This window comes from Oncorhynchus gorbuscha, linkage group LG10 (assembly GCF_021184085.1).
Source record: "Oncorhynchus gorbuscha isolate QuinsamMale2020 ecotype Even-year linkage group LG10, OgorEven_v1.0, whole genome shotgun sequence".
NCBI lineage: Eukaryota > Metazoa > Chordata > Actinopteri > Salmoniformes > Salmonidae > Oncorhynchus > Oncorhynchus gorbuscha.
In genome coordinates, this window is record NC_060182.1 from 79,307,130 (window position 1) to 79,323,323 (window position 16,194).

The 16,194-nt window shown below is 41.7% G+C and overlaps 1 protein-coding gene across 1 annotated transcript in view; it reads left to right on the plus strand.

The window, feature by feature from the left end:
* LOC124045316 (leucine-rich repeat and fibronectin type-III domain-containing protein 5-like) overlaps window positions 1-16,194 on the plus strand; it is a 47,815-nt gene that overhangs the window by 27,350 nt on the left and 4,271 nt on the right. The window contains exon 2 of the mRNA XM_046364618.1: window positions 14,729-16,136. Coding sequence (XP_046220574.1) covers window positions 14,749-16,136 — 1,388 coding nt within the window. The 5' untranslated portion in view covers window positions 14,729-14,748. The remainder of the gene's footprint in view (window positions 1-14,728; window positions 16,137-16,194) is intronic.

Sequence of the window (16,194 nt, forward strand, 5' to 3'; positions counted from 1 at the left end):
AAGCGTCTCAGGAGTGTTCCTGTCCGTCTCATGTACGAGGACGTTTTCCCCAATGTAGCCGGAGATGACAAGGGAAAGAATAATAGCCACAGATAGGCAGCACTTCCGTGGTGGAGAAATTATACTTCTGCTAGCATGAGTAGGTGATGAGATTAAGTTTATTGATCACAACATAGAATTGAATCTCCGCTGGGAATCCACGTAGAGAAAATGTAAGGGAACATTTACCTGGCAAGGTTTACTCACAGATCATGTAACTTCAGATGGTTTTTATTCTGTAAAGGAGAGTGGCACTTGACCGGATCGGGAGTTTTTGTATTTTCTTCAAATGCCAAAGCCATTACTCATTTCAGAGCATAATGAAAAAGTACTCCCCTTTGTTGGAGCTTTGGGGAGATTAAGTTTAAGTCTGTATAGATAACATGTTGTGTTACATTATTCTCATGCCATTTTATGTTTGTGCTGCAGGACATGCACAGTGTTATAGACAACTCTATCATTGTCCTCCCTAGCACAGTGTGGACTCGAGTCACATGACTTGGACACAAGTCTGACTTGAGTCTTAAATTTGATGACTTGATATAAAATAAAATAACTTGAGACTTGACTTGGACCACAAGACTCGGGACTCGACTTTGACTTGAGACTGATAATTTTATCTGGCCAAGTATTGTCATGTTTTGTCACTTGTTTTGTGGCAGTCTCATGCCAATTACTCTCCATGCAGCCAGAGACAATAGCCACAGCATCGCAAAAGATTGGCTAGTGAAACACACACTAGGTCCTCTGATTGGACCAGAAAACTGTCAATCAACCCAGTTCGAAAAAACATCAAATTGAAGGGAGAGAGAATTACCATAAATAAATATGCAGCTCCAAAAAAATTAAATAATGCTGTCTAGTAGCCCCAATAAATAGACAAAGATTTGTAGTTGAACAAGATTTGTAGTTGAACAAGTCATTGCATATATGGACTTTTTGTTAACTTGTCTTCAGACTTATGACTCAACTAGACTTGCTCTTAGAAGGCACGACTTGGACTTTACTTGTCTTGAGACTTGTGACTCGACTAGACTTGCTCTTAGAAGGCACGACTTGGACTTTACTTGACCCATTCTACTTGGGACTCGACTAGACTTGCTCTTAGAAGGCACGACTTGGACTTTACTTGTCTTGAGACTTGTGACTCGACTAGACTTGCTCTTAGAAGGCACGACTTGGACTTTACTTGACCCATTCTACTTGGGACTCGACTAGACTTGCTCTTAGAAGGCACGACTTGGACTTTACTTGACCCATTCTACTTGGGACTTGACTAGACTTGCTCTTAGAAGGCACGACTTGGACTTTACTTGACCCATTCTACTTGAGACTCGACTAGACTTGCTCTTTGAAGGCACGACTTGGACATGACTTTTCTTGAGACTTGGGACTCGACTAGACTTGCACTTAGAAGGCACGACTTGGACTTTACTTGACCCATCCTACTTGGGACTCGACTTGAGACTTGGACCATGGGACTTAATAGTTAGTTACTTGGTCCCACCTCTGCTCTAACATAACAATGATACGTAATGTTTAAGCTCAATTTTAGGGTTCAAATGTTGTCATTTTTCATTAGTGATTGTTATATAATCCAACCAATCCAACCATCCATAAGTTACTGTAGCTTGCATCAAATGTTGTAGCAGAAAACCGCATTGACAGACTATTAAAAGATGGTGTGGCACATAATCCTGGGGGAGATACAAAGATGGTGAATGCAAACTGACTGGATCTTTTGTCTGATGTCAGGAGAGGACAGTGAACATAATATGATGTTTGAAAAGGTGTGGCATTAGTCGCATGAGTAGAAAACAAAGTAAAAGGCAAGCTGGCATTTTTATGTTTTATTTAAACTTTATTTAACTAGGCAAGTAGGTTAAGAACAAATTCTTATTTACAATGAAGGCCTACAAATCACAAACGGATGTGATACAGCCTGGATTTGAACCAGATGTGAGACTGTAACAAAATTCAAATTGAAATACTTTATACTTAATTATTGATTTATCATTTGGTAATGAGGCCTAGCTACTGTACAAATGTCTCCATTGTGGTTTAATATGTGTGATGTCATCATATAAACTGCTAATGGATTTGTTTTAGTAATGATAATGGCGAGCTAAGCTGTTTTCCATGCTAGTCATTACAAATCCAGGGCAATTGATATCACTTCTCTGAAAGCGGGATATCTAAAAAAGCTGCTTATACCCTGTTGTAAAATGAAATGGATCCCTTTGCAGTCAGACGTACGGTGTCCGTCAGTGGGGGAAAAAATACCTTAATCTCACAGTGAATAGCATTCATACTGCATGTGCAACCACAGTGGAATTTGCCAAAAGACCATACTACTTACTGTGCTGTAGGCTTCTCACATCCTATTCAGCCAGTCAGTTCCTGGCTTAGTCCCAGGCTCTGGGCATGGATTCTGTCTTGTTTAATTGTCAGGAGATAGGGTTGTGTGATTGGCGATAAGTAGGCCTGGGGCCAGTGGGAAGCTACTCAGCACATTATCGGCCCATCTAAGCAGCCTGCCTGCCTGGAGGCTGGAGGCTGCCTCCCATCTCAATCCGCTCCTCCTCTCATCTCATCTGGGTCTTCATCCAGATCCCCACATCAGATCATCCTATCCATGGATGTTTTCTGCTGGCTACTCAGCTCAGCTTGGTGCCATTATTTCAACTTCACCCAAGAACAGTTCAGGGGGAGTATTTTACAGGCTTACAGTGCATGTAATTAAGCGTAAGGTGCAGAGGTGAAAAGAGACAGGTAGAGGGAAGACGAGGTATTTGAACCCATTACCCTCGCGGCTACCCATCTATGCACCACCTGCTTCTCAGTTGGAGTGTTCTGGACGTGGTCACGACTCAGATCAAAGCTGCCGTTGACCCTCGTTCCCCCAACACTGTTCAAAGCACAGGGTTCATAGAGGCTAGTAGTGATTTGAGGCAGCAGTTTTCTGGAACCCCCTCTCCTCGTCGTTATCACCCACTGAGAGCTCCTTCCTCCCGGGCTAGAACACTTGCAGCGTGGTGTCAGTCTGTTCTGATCAGAACCACCAGACTGAGGGTTTGTAGCAGGGGGGCTGTACTCTCCTGGGGAGATGAAAGATGGACTTAGGGAGGCCTGACTGCTCATTGGGCCTGGTGGAGGCCAGCTATACTGTATATACGGATCACTACGCAGCCTGTTACTCTTGCCCTCTCCACGGCTCTCCACCACGCGGCCTCTTAGCATATGGGCCCGCTGGTGGTTCTCTCCCCAGCAAAGCCTGATGGGATGCTGGGGCCTCCGGCTCCTCCACTGACGCGTGTCTATTGCTGGAGGCCTTGGACCACACAACAGCTACACATCACCCCATGCCCACACACAGACGCACATACACATGCACCAACACACTCACACATATTCTCCTTTGTGAAACACAGGCAGGGGGAAAGGGACAGGTTCAACTGTCCTGGATGGTAACCTGCGATTCAGTGACCAGTAAACAACATGTCTAAGGAACCATGGGAAATCCGGTCGGTAGCTTGATAAGCTTTGTCACAGTGTCATGAGCTGCTTCAGCCTGTTTATTAATATGCATCTCATTACATGCAGCGCTGGATTTATGTTTCTTTACAATTAAAAAGGCCTGAGTGAACAGGCAAACAGGTTCACACATGCACCCATGCATGTACACATGTACACACTCGCGCACTCACACACTCACGCTTGCACATAAACACATGCCTGCACGCCGGCCTGCACACACACACACGCACACACACACACACACACACACACACACACACACACACACACACACACACACACACACACACACACACACACACACACACACACACACACACACACACACACACACACACACACACACACACACACACACACACACACACACACACATGCTGTTACTCATGCTGAACAGTGTTGTTCCTCTCATGTTATTGAAGCTCCCCAAGCATTGCTGCAGAAAAGAGGGAAGTGGTGCAAATGAAATAAGATATGGGTATACTGTCGACAATGTATTTTTTAAAACTTTTTTAACCCCCAACTAACAATCACAAATAGCTGACAAGACAACAATTGTATATTTAAACTAGCAAATATGGAAAGAGAGATGGCGAGAGAGAGGTAAAAGAGAGTCTGTATGACTCAGAGCGCCTTCCTTCCAGAACACTCCTTTGTCTCCTTGTGATGAAAGTCTCTGAGGGAGCAGGGCAGGGAGAGGCTGTTCCTGCTTTATACAGCACAGTGGCGGATGCTGCTGCCTGGCTCTTGGGGGAGCAGCCTTTGCAGCATGCAGCGCTGGGTTTCAGCTCATGTTTCCTCTTTAAGATGGTGATTTATGTGAGATATTCTGTGGAAATGCTGCCACCGCCATTTATCGCTGAGAAAAGAAGTATTTTCATCCCTAAAGTCCTCACCTGAGTAAAGCTACGTCTTCAGCTGTTTGAAAATAGACAAAACATACATTGAGTGTATAAAACATTAGGAACCCCTTCTTTATAGTGAGTTGCACCCAATTCGTTGGGGCATGGACTTTACAAAGTGTTCCACAGGGATGCGCACCCATGTTGAATCGAATGCTTCCCACAGCTGTGTCAAGTTGGCTGGATCTCCCTTGGATGGTGGGCCATTCTTGATACTGGTGTACACACTCGGGAGCCTTTCTTTGCTCCCGAGTGGCACAGTGGTCTAAGGCTGTAGTGACGCTTCTTACACTGAGATGCAGTGCCTTAGACCACTGTGCCACTCGGGGACATCCAGCCAACTTGGGACAGCTGTGAGAAGCATTCGATTCAACATGGGTGCGCATCCCTGTGGAACACTTTGTAAAGTCCATGCCCCAACGAATTGGGTGCAACTCACTATAAAGAAGGTGTTCCTAATGTTTTATACACTTAATGTATGTTTTGTCTATTTTCAAACAGCTGAAGACGTAGCTTTACTCAGGTGAGGACTTTAGGGATGAAAACTACAGTCCCTGGTTCAAATCTAGGCTGAATCACATCCGGCTGTGATTTGGAGTCCCATAGGGTGGCGCACAATTGGCCCAGCATCGTCAGGGTTTGGCCCGGGGTAGGCCATCATTGTAAATAAGAATTTGTTCTTAACTGGCTTGCCTATTAATTATTTTTTATTTTTTTAAATACAGATGGGAAGATGTTGATCATGAAAAACCCAACAATGTTGCAGTTCCTGTCACACTCAAACCGGTTCACCTGGCACCTACTACCATACCCCGTTCAAAGGCACTTCAATCTTTTGTCTTTCCCATTCACCCTCTGATTGGCACACATACACAATCCATGTCTCAATTGGCTCTGTAAACTGTCTCCTCCCCTTCAACTATACTAATTGAAGTGTAATTAATAGGTGACATCAATAAGGGATCATAGCTTCAACCTGTCCTGGAAAGAGCAGGTGTTCCTAATGTTTTGTACACTCAGTATATACTGTAGCGCTTTAGAAGCCATAAGCAGTGTAGAAGCAGCTTGAAGCTATGTTCACTTTGGAAATATTTTCTTAGCACCTCATACTATTCTACTTTGCAATGCAAGAAGATGTGAAAGCCATGCAGAGAGACAATCAAAAATAGCAAATGCAAATGTTTCTCCAAACGAAACTGAAAGAAATGACTATGTAATTTGTTCGGGGAAAGAATGAATCAGACTTTTCTAGTCTTGCTCAGCAGCTTCATTATGTCTTGCTATGACTACAGCAAAAGCCAAAGCCGGGAACAGTGCATATTGGTGAGAAAACATACCACCACAGGGCATGCATACAAATCGTTTAGAATGTATTGTTTTGATAGGTATATTCATATTGGCGACATGGCTACTAGCTACTATCTCAATGTGCATGTGTGATTTTGTGTATGTTACTATGTGTGCATCTGTGTATGTGCATGCTCACATGCACATGTTCTGTTTTGAGGCCGACCACTTTTATTACGATAAAGAAAGCATCCATGCACTGTCCACCCCACTCTCTCTCTCTTTCTTTCTCTCTCTGTCTGAGTAGAGAGAAATAGAGAGAGCGAGAGAGAGAGGGAAACAGAGAAAGACAGAGAGAGACTGACAGAGAGAGAGACAGACAGGCAGACAAACACATCAATATGTAAGTGGGCTGTTAGTACAGTATGAAGCCACCGTGTTGCCCTGATCCTTGTAACACCCTCCTCTATCACTCTCTCTCTGGGAAAATAACCACCTCTCTTCAGCATCCCCCCCTCTTTCTGTCTCTTTGTGTCTGTCTGTCTTGTTCTGTCTCTCTATCGCTCCCTCTCTTTTTCCTCTTGCTCTCCTTTCTGGGTAGCACTAACTGAGGGTTAATAGTATGACTGCAGTTTAACAGAAGCTACCATGCCAAATGTCAGACCAGAGTAGAGTAGAGCATGTATATGCTGGCCTGCACTCAGAGACTCTAGTCTGTACACAGCAGGGCTGCCAAGCTGAGATACTGTAAGAACTCTTTAGCACCACTTCACCATGTGATTCCCTTCGAGGTATCTCTACTGCTCCAAGGTTTCCAAGAGCATTTATTAGAAAGGTGACTATAATTGCTTTGGCTTCTATATTTATTAACGGTTATGTTAAGGTTTACGGTTAGGGGTTAGGAGTTATGATAAAGTTTACAGTTAGGGGTTAAGGGTTATGGGTTATGATAAGGTTTACAGTTTGGGGTTAGAGGTTAGTGGTTATGGTTTAGGGGTTATGATAAGGTTTTAAGTTTGGGGTTAGGGGTTAGGGGTTATGATAGGGTTTACAGTTAGGGGTTAGTGTTTAGGGGTTATGGGTTATGGGTTATGACAAGGTTTACAGTTAGTGGTTAGGGGTTGTGATAAGGTTTACAGTTAGTGGTTAGGGGTTGTGATAAAGTTTACAGTTAGTGGTTAGGGGTTATGATAAGGTTTACAGTTAGTAGTTAGGGGTTAGTGGTTAAGGGGTTAGGGGTTTAATAAGGTTACGCTTCGGTTACATTGAGGTTAGAGGTAAATATCCATAACACTTTGAAAATAAATGTATTGAACAATTGGCGTGTGATGAAAACAATGTGGGTTATTCCAGGTTAAACATCAACATCTTCATGTGATTCAACTGTGGTTATTTTAGGGACCGTGACACAATACCAGCCTAATTCCAGTTGACATTCATGTCAATGCTCTCACTGTCCTGAGGGCCAGCTGCCAAGCGACAGGGCTCGCTCCTCATCCCCCTTTTCTGTGTACACCAGAACATCTGCACGTGTGTTGACATATCTTAAACATTTAGGATCAGATTTTGAATGTGATGGAAACATCCCCTTTAAGAGGACTTAAAATATTCATGTTTGCGTTGTGTGTTAAATTTGATCAGTGTGAATTATAGAGGAGTGTTCATCTTTTGGCTATATGCATAATTCATGGGGTGGAGTGTCTTCCACACATCGCTCCCCCAATGCTCCCCCAATGCTCCCCTGAAGTTTTGTTTGCCCTCCACTGCACAGTCAGTCAGCCATTTGTTATTGATGAACAGGATACAGAAACAGAACGGTACCTCTTGCACAACTTCACCTTGTCCTTAACATTGAGTGTGACTGAGTAGGCGAATATGATTATTAGTAACTAGCCATTGTTGCTTGTCTTTTGAGTGCTGTGCTTTGCTAGAGTTAATTTCATAAGCCATTGTTATTGTGCTCTTGCAATGTCGAATGCTCTTAATATGAACACTGTAGTTTAGTTAGAAGGCTGAAGGCAGGCATGCTGTAAAACAGAAGAGCATTTTTATTTTACACCGTTATGAAAGGTTATTGTCTGGCTGTGTAATAAATTGGGACTTTACCATTCTGAATACTACTTTTGTTCAGATGTTTCCCTAGTTTAATAGGAGATGGAAGTCATTGAAAGTAGGTAAAACATGCCTTTCAAATCTGCCTCAATCTGTGTTAAATAAAGGACCCTTTCAGACTATAAATCAGCATGAACTTCCTGAACTTTGGTTGAATGTAATAATAATGCAGTAATTGCATTGACACTCTTGTGGTTAATTGCACATTCGGGACAAACACATAATGTTCCATCATGAAAGGAAGGCGATAATGTTATGTTTTCAATTCTCTAGCATTTCCTATTCTGGATTCTGTAACACCCTATAATTTGCTTATACGTAAACAAACAACAAACATCCTGCTAGCAGAGCGTTGCATTTGAGTATGTGACTTGCAAATATAAAGAATACCAATCTACGTTGAATAATCCTGCCTCCACTTGCATCAAGGACAAATCATACAATGTCATACTCCTCTCTCTCTCTCATATCGCCCTCTCTCTCGCACTCTCATCAATACAGTGCCTTGCGAAAGTATTCACCCCCCTTGGCATTTTTCATATTTTGTTGCCTTACAACCTAAAGTAGATTTTTTTTGGGGGGGGCGGTTGTATCATTTGATTTACAACATTCTTACCACTTTGAAGATGCAAAATATATTTTTTTGTGAAAAAAACAAGAAATAGACAAATAAACGGAATACTTGAGCGTGCATAACTATTCACCCCCTCAAAGTCAAATATCTGGAAGAGAGAAACAGGTTTCCCCCATGATGATCCTTGTATTTAGCGCCATCCAGCATTCCTTCCATTCTGACCAGTGTCCCAGTCCCTGCTGATGAAAAAAATAGTGTTCTCGGGGTGATGAGAGGTGTTGGGTTTGTGCCAGACATAGCTTTTTCCTTGATGACCAAAAAGCTCAAATTTAGTTTCATCTGACCAGAGTACATTCTTCCATTTACTGGCTACTCTTCTGTAAAGCCCAGTTCTGTGGAGTGTGCTACTTAAAGTGGTCCTATGGACAGATACTCCAATCTACGCAGTGGAGCTTTGCAGCTCCTTCAGTGTTATCTTTGTTGCCTCTCTGATAAATATTTTTTTATAACCCAACCCTGATCTGTACTTCTCCACAACTTTGTCCCTGACCTGTTTGGAGAGCTCCTTGGTCTTCATGGTGCCTCTTGCTTGGTGGTGACCCTTGCTTAGTGGTGTTGCAGACTCTGGGGCCTTTCAGAACAGTTGTGTATATATACTGAGATCATGTGACAGATCATGTGACACTTAGATTGCACACAGGTGGACTTTATTTAACTAATTATGTGAATTCTGAAGGTAATTGGTTGCACCCGATCCTATTTAGAGGCTTCATAGCAAAGGGGGTGAATACATATGCACGCACCACTTTTCCATTTCCATTTTTTCTTTTCATTTTTTTTTTTCATTTCACTTCACCAATTTGGACTATTTTGTGTATGTCCATTACATGAAATCCAAATAAAAATCTATTTAAATTGCAGGTTGTAATGCAACAAAATAGGAAAAACGCCAATGGGGGTGAATACTTTTGCAAGGCACTGTATCTAGTAGATGTCATGAACATGTTCCAATACTGTTTGTGTGTCCAAGAATGATCTTGGCATACTCCTCAATGTTGATCAGGGAGTCATAGTGTGCTCAGCTCAACTACCTCATTACAACCGCTATACTAGCAATCATTCCTGGCTGTATCGCTGGCTATATGCCACACAGTCTCCTCAGTTTGAAAATAGTCCTGGTTGGTTTCCAGTGACACAGTTACGAGGCTGTGTCCTAAATGGAACTCTGTTCCTTATATTGTGCACTATTTTTGGCCAGTGCCCTACAAGCCTTGGTCAAAAGTAGTGCCTAAATAGGGAAAATTATGCTATTTGGGACTTACAGAGCAAACAGGAGTGTATGTACTGTGTCTCTGCAGGAAGTCAGGCCATTAGTCTCAAAGTGCCTACTTTAACTGCTATTCTCATATCTGATTTTATGGGGAATCATCAAACAGTGCTTTTTTAAGGTTCTCTGCAGTCTCTCTGTGTAGAAATGCTATTTTTAAACCACCACTCATGGCTGTCACTGAGAGATTGCATTGAGGTTTTAGCCTCAGTAAAAACAGCTACTAATTTATATGCATGGGGTATATTTGCATAGTTGTGACATTCTTTGTTTTCAATCCAAAGCATGTAGAAAATGTGTTGATTGATGGGCCATTCCCCTACTGTACATATTCTCTGTCTTTCTTAGACTTGTGGTTTAGCTAGAGGATTTAGATCATGTTGTATTGATATTGTAGGTTCTTGTTCATGTATATGGAATTATGAAAGCAAGCTAAACCTTAACCTGCACATTCCGTTTGTCCTGGCATTCCAGCATGGCCAGAGGTAGAAATAAGTATTACATTGACATACTTGAGTAAAAGTTAGGATACCTTAATATAAAATGAACATAAGTGAAAGTAACCCAGTAAAAAACAGCTTGAGTAAAAGTCTAAACGTATCAGATTTTAAATGTACTTAAGTACAGTGGTGGAAAAAGTACTCAATTGTCATAATTGAGTAAAAGTACAAAGTAAAAGTACTTTCTACACATCAAATTCCTTATATTTATCAAACAATATGGCACAATTTCATTTTTTTGACAGCCTGGGATGACCAGGGACATTTTCTTGATAAGTTTGTGAATTTGACTGGTGTAAAAATTACATAATTTTCTTTAGGAATGTAGTGAAGTAAAAGTAAAAGTAGTCAAAAGTATAAATTCTAAAGTAAAGTACAGTTACTCCAAAAAACTACTTAAGTAGTAGTACTTTAAAGTATTTTTACTTAAGTACTTTACACCACTGACCATGGCAATTAACTTCCTTAAGCATCACATGTTAACCATGATGCATCACGTCTTGTATATTGTTGTGAAGGCCCTTATCCAGGCTTGTGAATCAGATCTACCGAGCTATGAATCAAATATTTAATGTTCCACTGCAGATCTGTATATGCAATACAGACTGCAGAGGGAGAGGGAGAGCGCACTCTCTCCATTATGATCTCCTATTTCTCTCCTCCTCCTCTTCCCTCCCTCATCCTCGTTCTTTTTAGTCCCTCATGCACACACAAACAACAGTATGTATAGCCTGGAAAGGAAAATCAATGGTAAAGAATTACAGTGTGGTAATGAACATGATCCTGCTGTCTGCTCTGTGAGTGGGCAGCAGTGTTGCTTTCATTACCCTGTGGTGGTATGACCTTCCTGTGTGCTCTGGAGACAAGACTAGAAAATTAGAAAATCACACAGGCTGCCATGCAAGTTCACTGGACATGCATGTCATGTGATTCACTGTGTCCCCGATAGCACCATATTTTCTATACAGGGCACTATGGACCCTGGTTAAAAGTATTTCACTATATAGGGAATAGGGACAGTAGGGTGCTATTTTGGATGCAGATATTGGCTCTTTACCTACATTTAGTAGCCTGTCATGTGACGAGTACCTCTTCTCCTTCATAGAAATGACATACTGTATCATGCCAGATCATCCTATAGGCTAAATGAGGCCTTTTCCAAATGTGAGGTATGTTCATACATCATACAGGACTGTGGTTTTGGCATGTGTCAGTGTCAAGTATGGTCTGGCTGACTATGATGATGGACCGTTATGTCGACATGATCCCATTCACTCTATGGCACGAAATTAAATTCTCCTGTCAGAATTTTTCACACCTCATCACATTGACTTTATTTAATTTGCCCATCATCCTTCCTTTGTAGCTAGGCAGACAGGCAGACAGACAAGCAGGCAACCAGGCAGCCAGTCAGGCAGCCAGTCAGGCAGCCAGTCAGGCAGCCATGCAGGCAGCCATGCAGGCAGCCATGCAGGCAGCCATGCAGGCAGCCATGCAGGCAGCCAGGCAGGCAGCCAGCCAGGTAGCCAGGCAGCCAGGCAGGCAGCCAGCCAGGTAGCCAGGCAGGTAGCCATGTAGTCAGCCAGGCTGAGAGAGTAGCGAGACACTTATCTTGACATTCCATACTTTCCTCAGTGTAATTACGGCGGTGATACCTTCCCGCATGTCAAGGTCGTGCTAGATGTGTCCGCTGCAGTCCACAGATCAGGCTTAAGCAAGATGAAACAGCTCCTCTGTTCGGCACCCCCACACACTTCTAATGCTGAGTGAGTGACCCCAACACAGGGATAACATTACTCACTCTGGGGGTAGAGAGCAGAGCAGCAGGGGATGTGTTTAAAAGTAAACAGCTCTGTTCGGAACTATAGTGTATGGACAGGCTAGTGATTTATGTAAACACACATTTCTTCTTTCTGTTCGAATATTTAGCCAGTTTATAGTTGTACTGACGTTATTTAACCAGTTTATAGTTGTACTGACGTTATTTAACCAGTTTATAGTTGTACTGACGTTATTTAACTAGTTTATAGTTGTACTGACGTAATTTAAATTGTTTATAGTTGTACTGACGTTATTTAACTAGTTTATAGTTGTACTGACGTTATTTAGCCAGTTTATAGTTGTACTGACGTTATTTAGCCGGTTTATAGTTGTACTGACGTTATTTAACTGGTTTATAGTTGTACTGATGTTATTTAACTGGTTTATAGTTGTACTGACGTTATTTAAACGGTTTATAGTTGTACTGATGTTATTTAACTGGTTTATAGTTGTACTGATGTTATTTAACTGGTTTATAGTTGTACTGACGTTATTTAAACGGTTTATAGTTGTACTGAAGTTATTTAACCAGTTTATAGTTGTACTGACGTTATTTAACCAGTTTATAGTTGTACTGATGTTATTTAACTAGTTTATAGTTGTACTGATGTTATTTAACTGGTTTATAGTTGTACTGACGTTATTTAACCAGTTTATAGTTGTACTGACGTTATTTAACCAGTTTATAGTTGTACTGATGTTATTTAACTGGTTTATAGTTGTACTGATGTTATTTAACCAGTTAATAGTTGTACTGACGTTATTTAACTAGTTTATAGATGTACTGACGTTATTTAACTGGTTTATAGTTGTACTGAACTTATTTAACCAGTTTATAGTTGTACTGACGATATTTAACTAGTTTACAGTTGTACTGACATTATTTAACCAGTTTATAGTTGTAATGAACTTATTTAACTGGTTTATAGTTGTACTGACGTTATTTAACCAGTTTATAGTTGTACTGAACTTATTTAACCAGTTTACAGTTGTACTGAACTTATTTAACCAGTTTATAGTTGTACTGACGTTATTTAACTGGTTTATAGTTGTAATGAACTTATTTAACTGGTTTATAGTTGTACTGACGTTATTTAACCAGTTTATAGTTGTACTGACGTTATTTAACCGGTTTATAGTTGTACTGACGTTATTTAACCGGTTTATAGTTGTACTGACGTTATTTAACCAGTTTATAGTTGTACTGACGTTATTTAACCGGTTTATAGTTGTACTGGCGTTATTTAACTGGTTTATAGTTGTACTGATGTTATTTAAATGGTTTATAGTTGTACTGACGTTATTGAACTGGTTTATAGTTGTACTGACGTTATTTAACTAGTTTATAGTTGTACTGACGTTATTTAGCCAGTTTATAGTTGTACTGACGTTATTTAACCAGTTTATAGTTGTACTGATGTTATTTAACTAGTTTATAGTTGTACTGACGTTATTTAGCCAGTTTATAGTTGTACTGACGTTATTTAGCCAGTTTATAGTTGTACTGACGTTATTTAACTAGTATATAGTTGTACTGACGTTATTTAGTCAGTTTATAGTTGTACTGATGTTATTTAACTGGTTCATAGTTGTAATGACGTTATTTAACCGGTTTATAGTTGTACTGACGTTATTTAACCGGTTTATAGTTGTACTGACGTTATTTAACCGGTTTATAGTTGTACTGACGTTATTTAACCAGTTTATAGTTGTACTGACGTTATTTAACCAGTTTATAGTTGTACTGACGTTATTTAACCAGTTTATAGTTGTACTGACGTTATTTAACTGGTTTATAGTTGTACTGACGTTATTTAACCGGTTTATAGTTGTACTGATGTTATTTAACCAGTTATAGTTGTACTGACGTTATTTAACCAGTTAATAGTTGTACTGAGTTTATAGTTGTACTGACGTTATTTAACCAGTTTATAGTTGTACTGACGTTATTTAACCAGTTTAACTAGACGTTATTTAACCAGTTTATAGTTGTACTGACGTTATTTAACTAGTTTATAGTTGTACTGACGTTATTTAACTAGTTTATAGTTGTACTGACGTTATTTAACTAGTTTATAGTTGTACGGACTTTATTTAACTAGTTTATAGTTGTACTGACGTTATTTAACTAGTTTATAGTTGTACTGACGTTATTTAACTAGTTTATAGTTGTACCGATGTTATTTAACCAGTTTATAGTTGTACTGACGTTATTTAACCAGTTTATAGTTGTACTGACGTTATTTAACCAGTGTATAGTTGTACCGACGTTATTTAGCCAGTTTATAGTTGTACTGACGTTATATAACCCATTTTTTTTAACCCATCATTTCAACCCGTTTATAGATGTACTGATGTTATTTCAACCCGTTTTTATTTGTACTGACCTCAATCAATTTCTAGCTATACTGGTGTCATTTCAATAAGTTCTGACGCCTGGGTATTGTCCTACTAAATGGACACATTATACAAATGGATGTTCAAGACTGGGGTGAAATATAACTAAGTATCAGAGCATCTTTGACTCAGGCTGTCAGTGTCACTGCTGGTGTCATGAAATGAATGAAATAATCTGGTTCAGATGATAAATTATCTATTTTTCTCTCCCTCTCTCTGTCTTATGTTGCAGGTGTTTGAACCTGACTTACAATGGAAAAACTGCTGGTCTGTCTGTTGGTTATCGGAATAGCAGTGAAGGCCCAGATCTGTCCGAAGCGCTGTGTCTGTCAAATACTATCTCCCAACCTCGCAACCCTCTGTGCCAAAAAAGGGCTCCTCTTTGCCCCCCCGAACATTGACAGGCACACTGTGGAGCTGCGGCTGGCCGACAACTTCATCACCTGCATCAAAAGGAAAGACTTTGCCAACATGACCAGGCTGCAGGACCTTACCCTGTCCAGGAATACCATTAGCTTCATCACGCCGCATGCATTCGCTGACCTGGAGAACCTCCGCGCCTTGCACCTGAACAGCAACCGTCTAACCCGGATAGCCAATGACACCTTCAGCGGCATGTCCAAACTGCACCACCTCATCCTCAACAACAACCAGCTGACGTTGATCCACCTGGGGGCCTTCAATGACCTGCTGGCCCTGGAGGAGCTGGACCTGTCCTACAACAACCTGGAGTCCATCCCCTGGGAAGCTATCCAGAGGATGACCAGCCTTGCCACCCTCAGCCTTGACCACAACATGATCGACTACATTCCTGAGGGGACCTTCTCTCTTCTCCAAAAGCTCAACCGCTTGGACGTGACCTCTAATAAGTTACAGAAACTCCCTCCTGATCCTCTGTTCCAGCGGGCCCAGGTTTTGGCCACATCTGGGATCATGAACTCTCCCTCGTTCGCGCTGAGCTTTGGTGGGAACCCACTGCACTGCAACTGTGAGCTGCTGTGGTTGAGGCGCCTGAGCCGAGAGGATGATCTGGAGACATGCGCCTCACCGCAGCATCTCTCCGGACGCTACTTCTGGTCTATACCTGAGGAGGAGTTCCTGTGTGAACCTCCTCTCATCACCCGGCACTCCCATGAGATGCGGGTGCTGGAAGGCCAGAGGGTGGTCTTGAGGTGCAAGGCCCGGGGGGACCCTGAGCCTGCCATACACTGGATCTCCCCAGAGGGGAAGCTGGTGGCAAACTCCTCCCGAACGCTTGTGTACACCAACGGCACCCTGGATATTCTGATCAGCACAGTGAAGGACACAGGATCCTTCACCTGCATCTCGTCCAACCCTGCAGGTGAGGCACATCAGACTGTGGAGCTGCTGATTATCAAACTCCCACACATCTCCAACAGCACCAACAACATCCAGGAGCCTGACCCTGGCTCCTCTGACATCTCCACATCCACCAGGGCTGGGGCCAACGGCAGCAACCACACTGGAGACACCAAAACTAGCACAGATAAACGGGTGGTCATCGCCGAGGCCACGTCCTCCACTGCGCTGATCAAGTTCAACTTCCAGAGGAATATACCTGGGATCCGGATGTTCCAGATTCAGTACAATGGCAGTTATGACGACTCTCTCGTTTACAGGTAGGTTCTGTTCAGTCCCCTCTTGGTGATTTTATTGACCGGATTTGTGTATGAAATT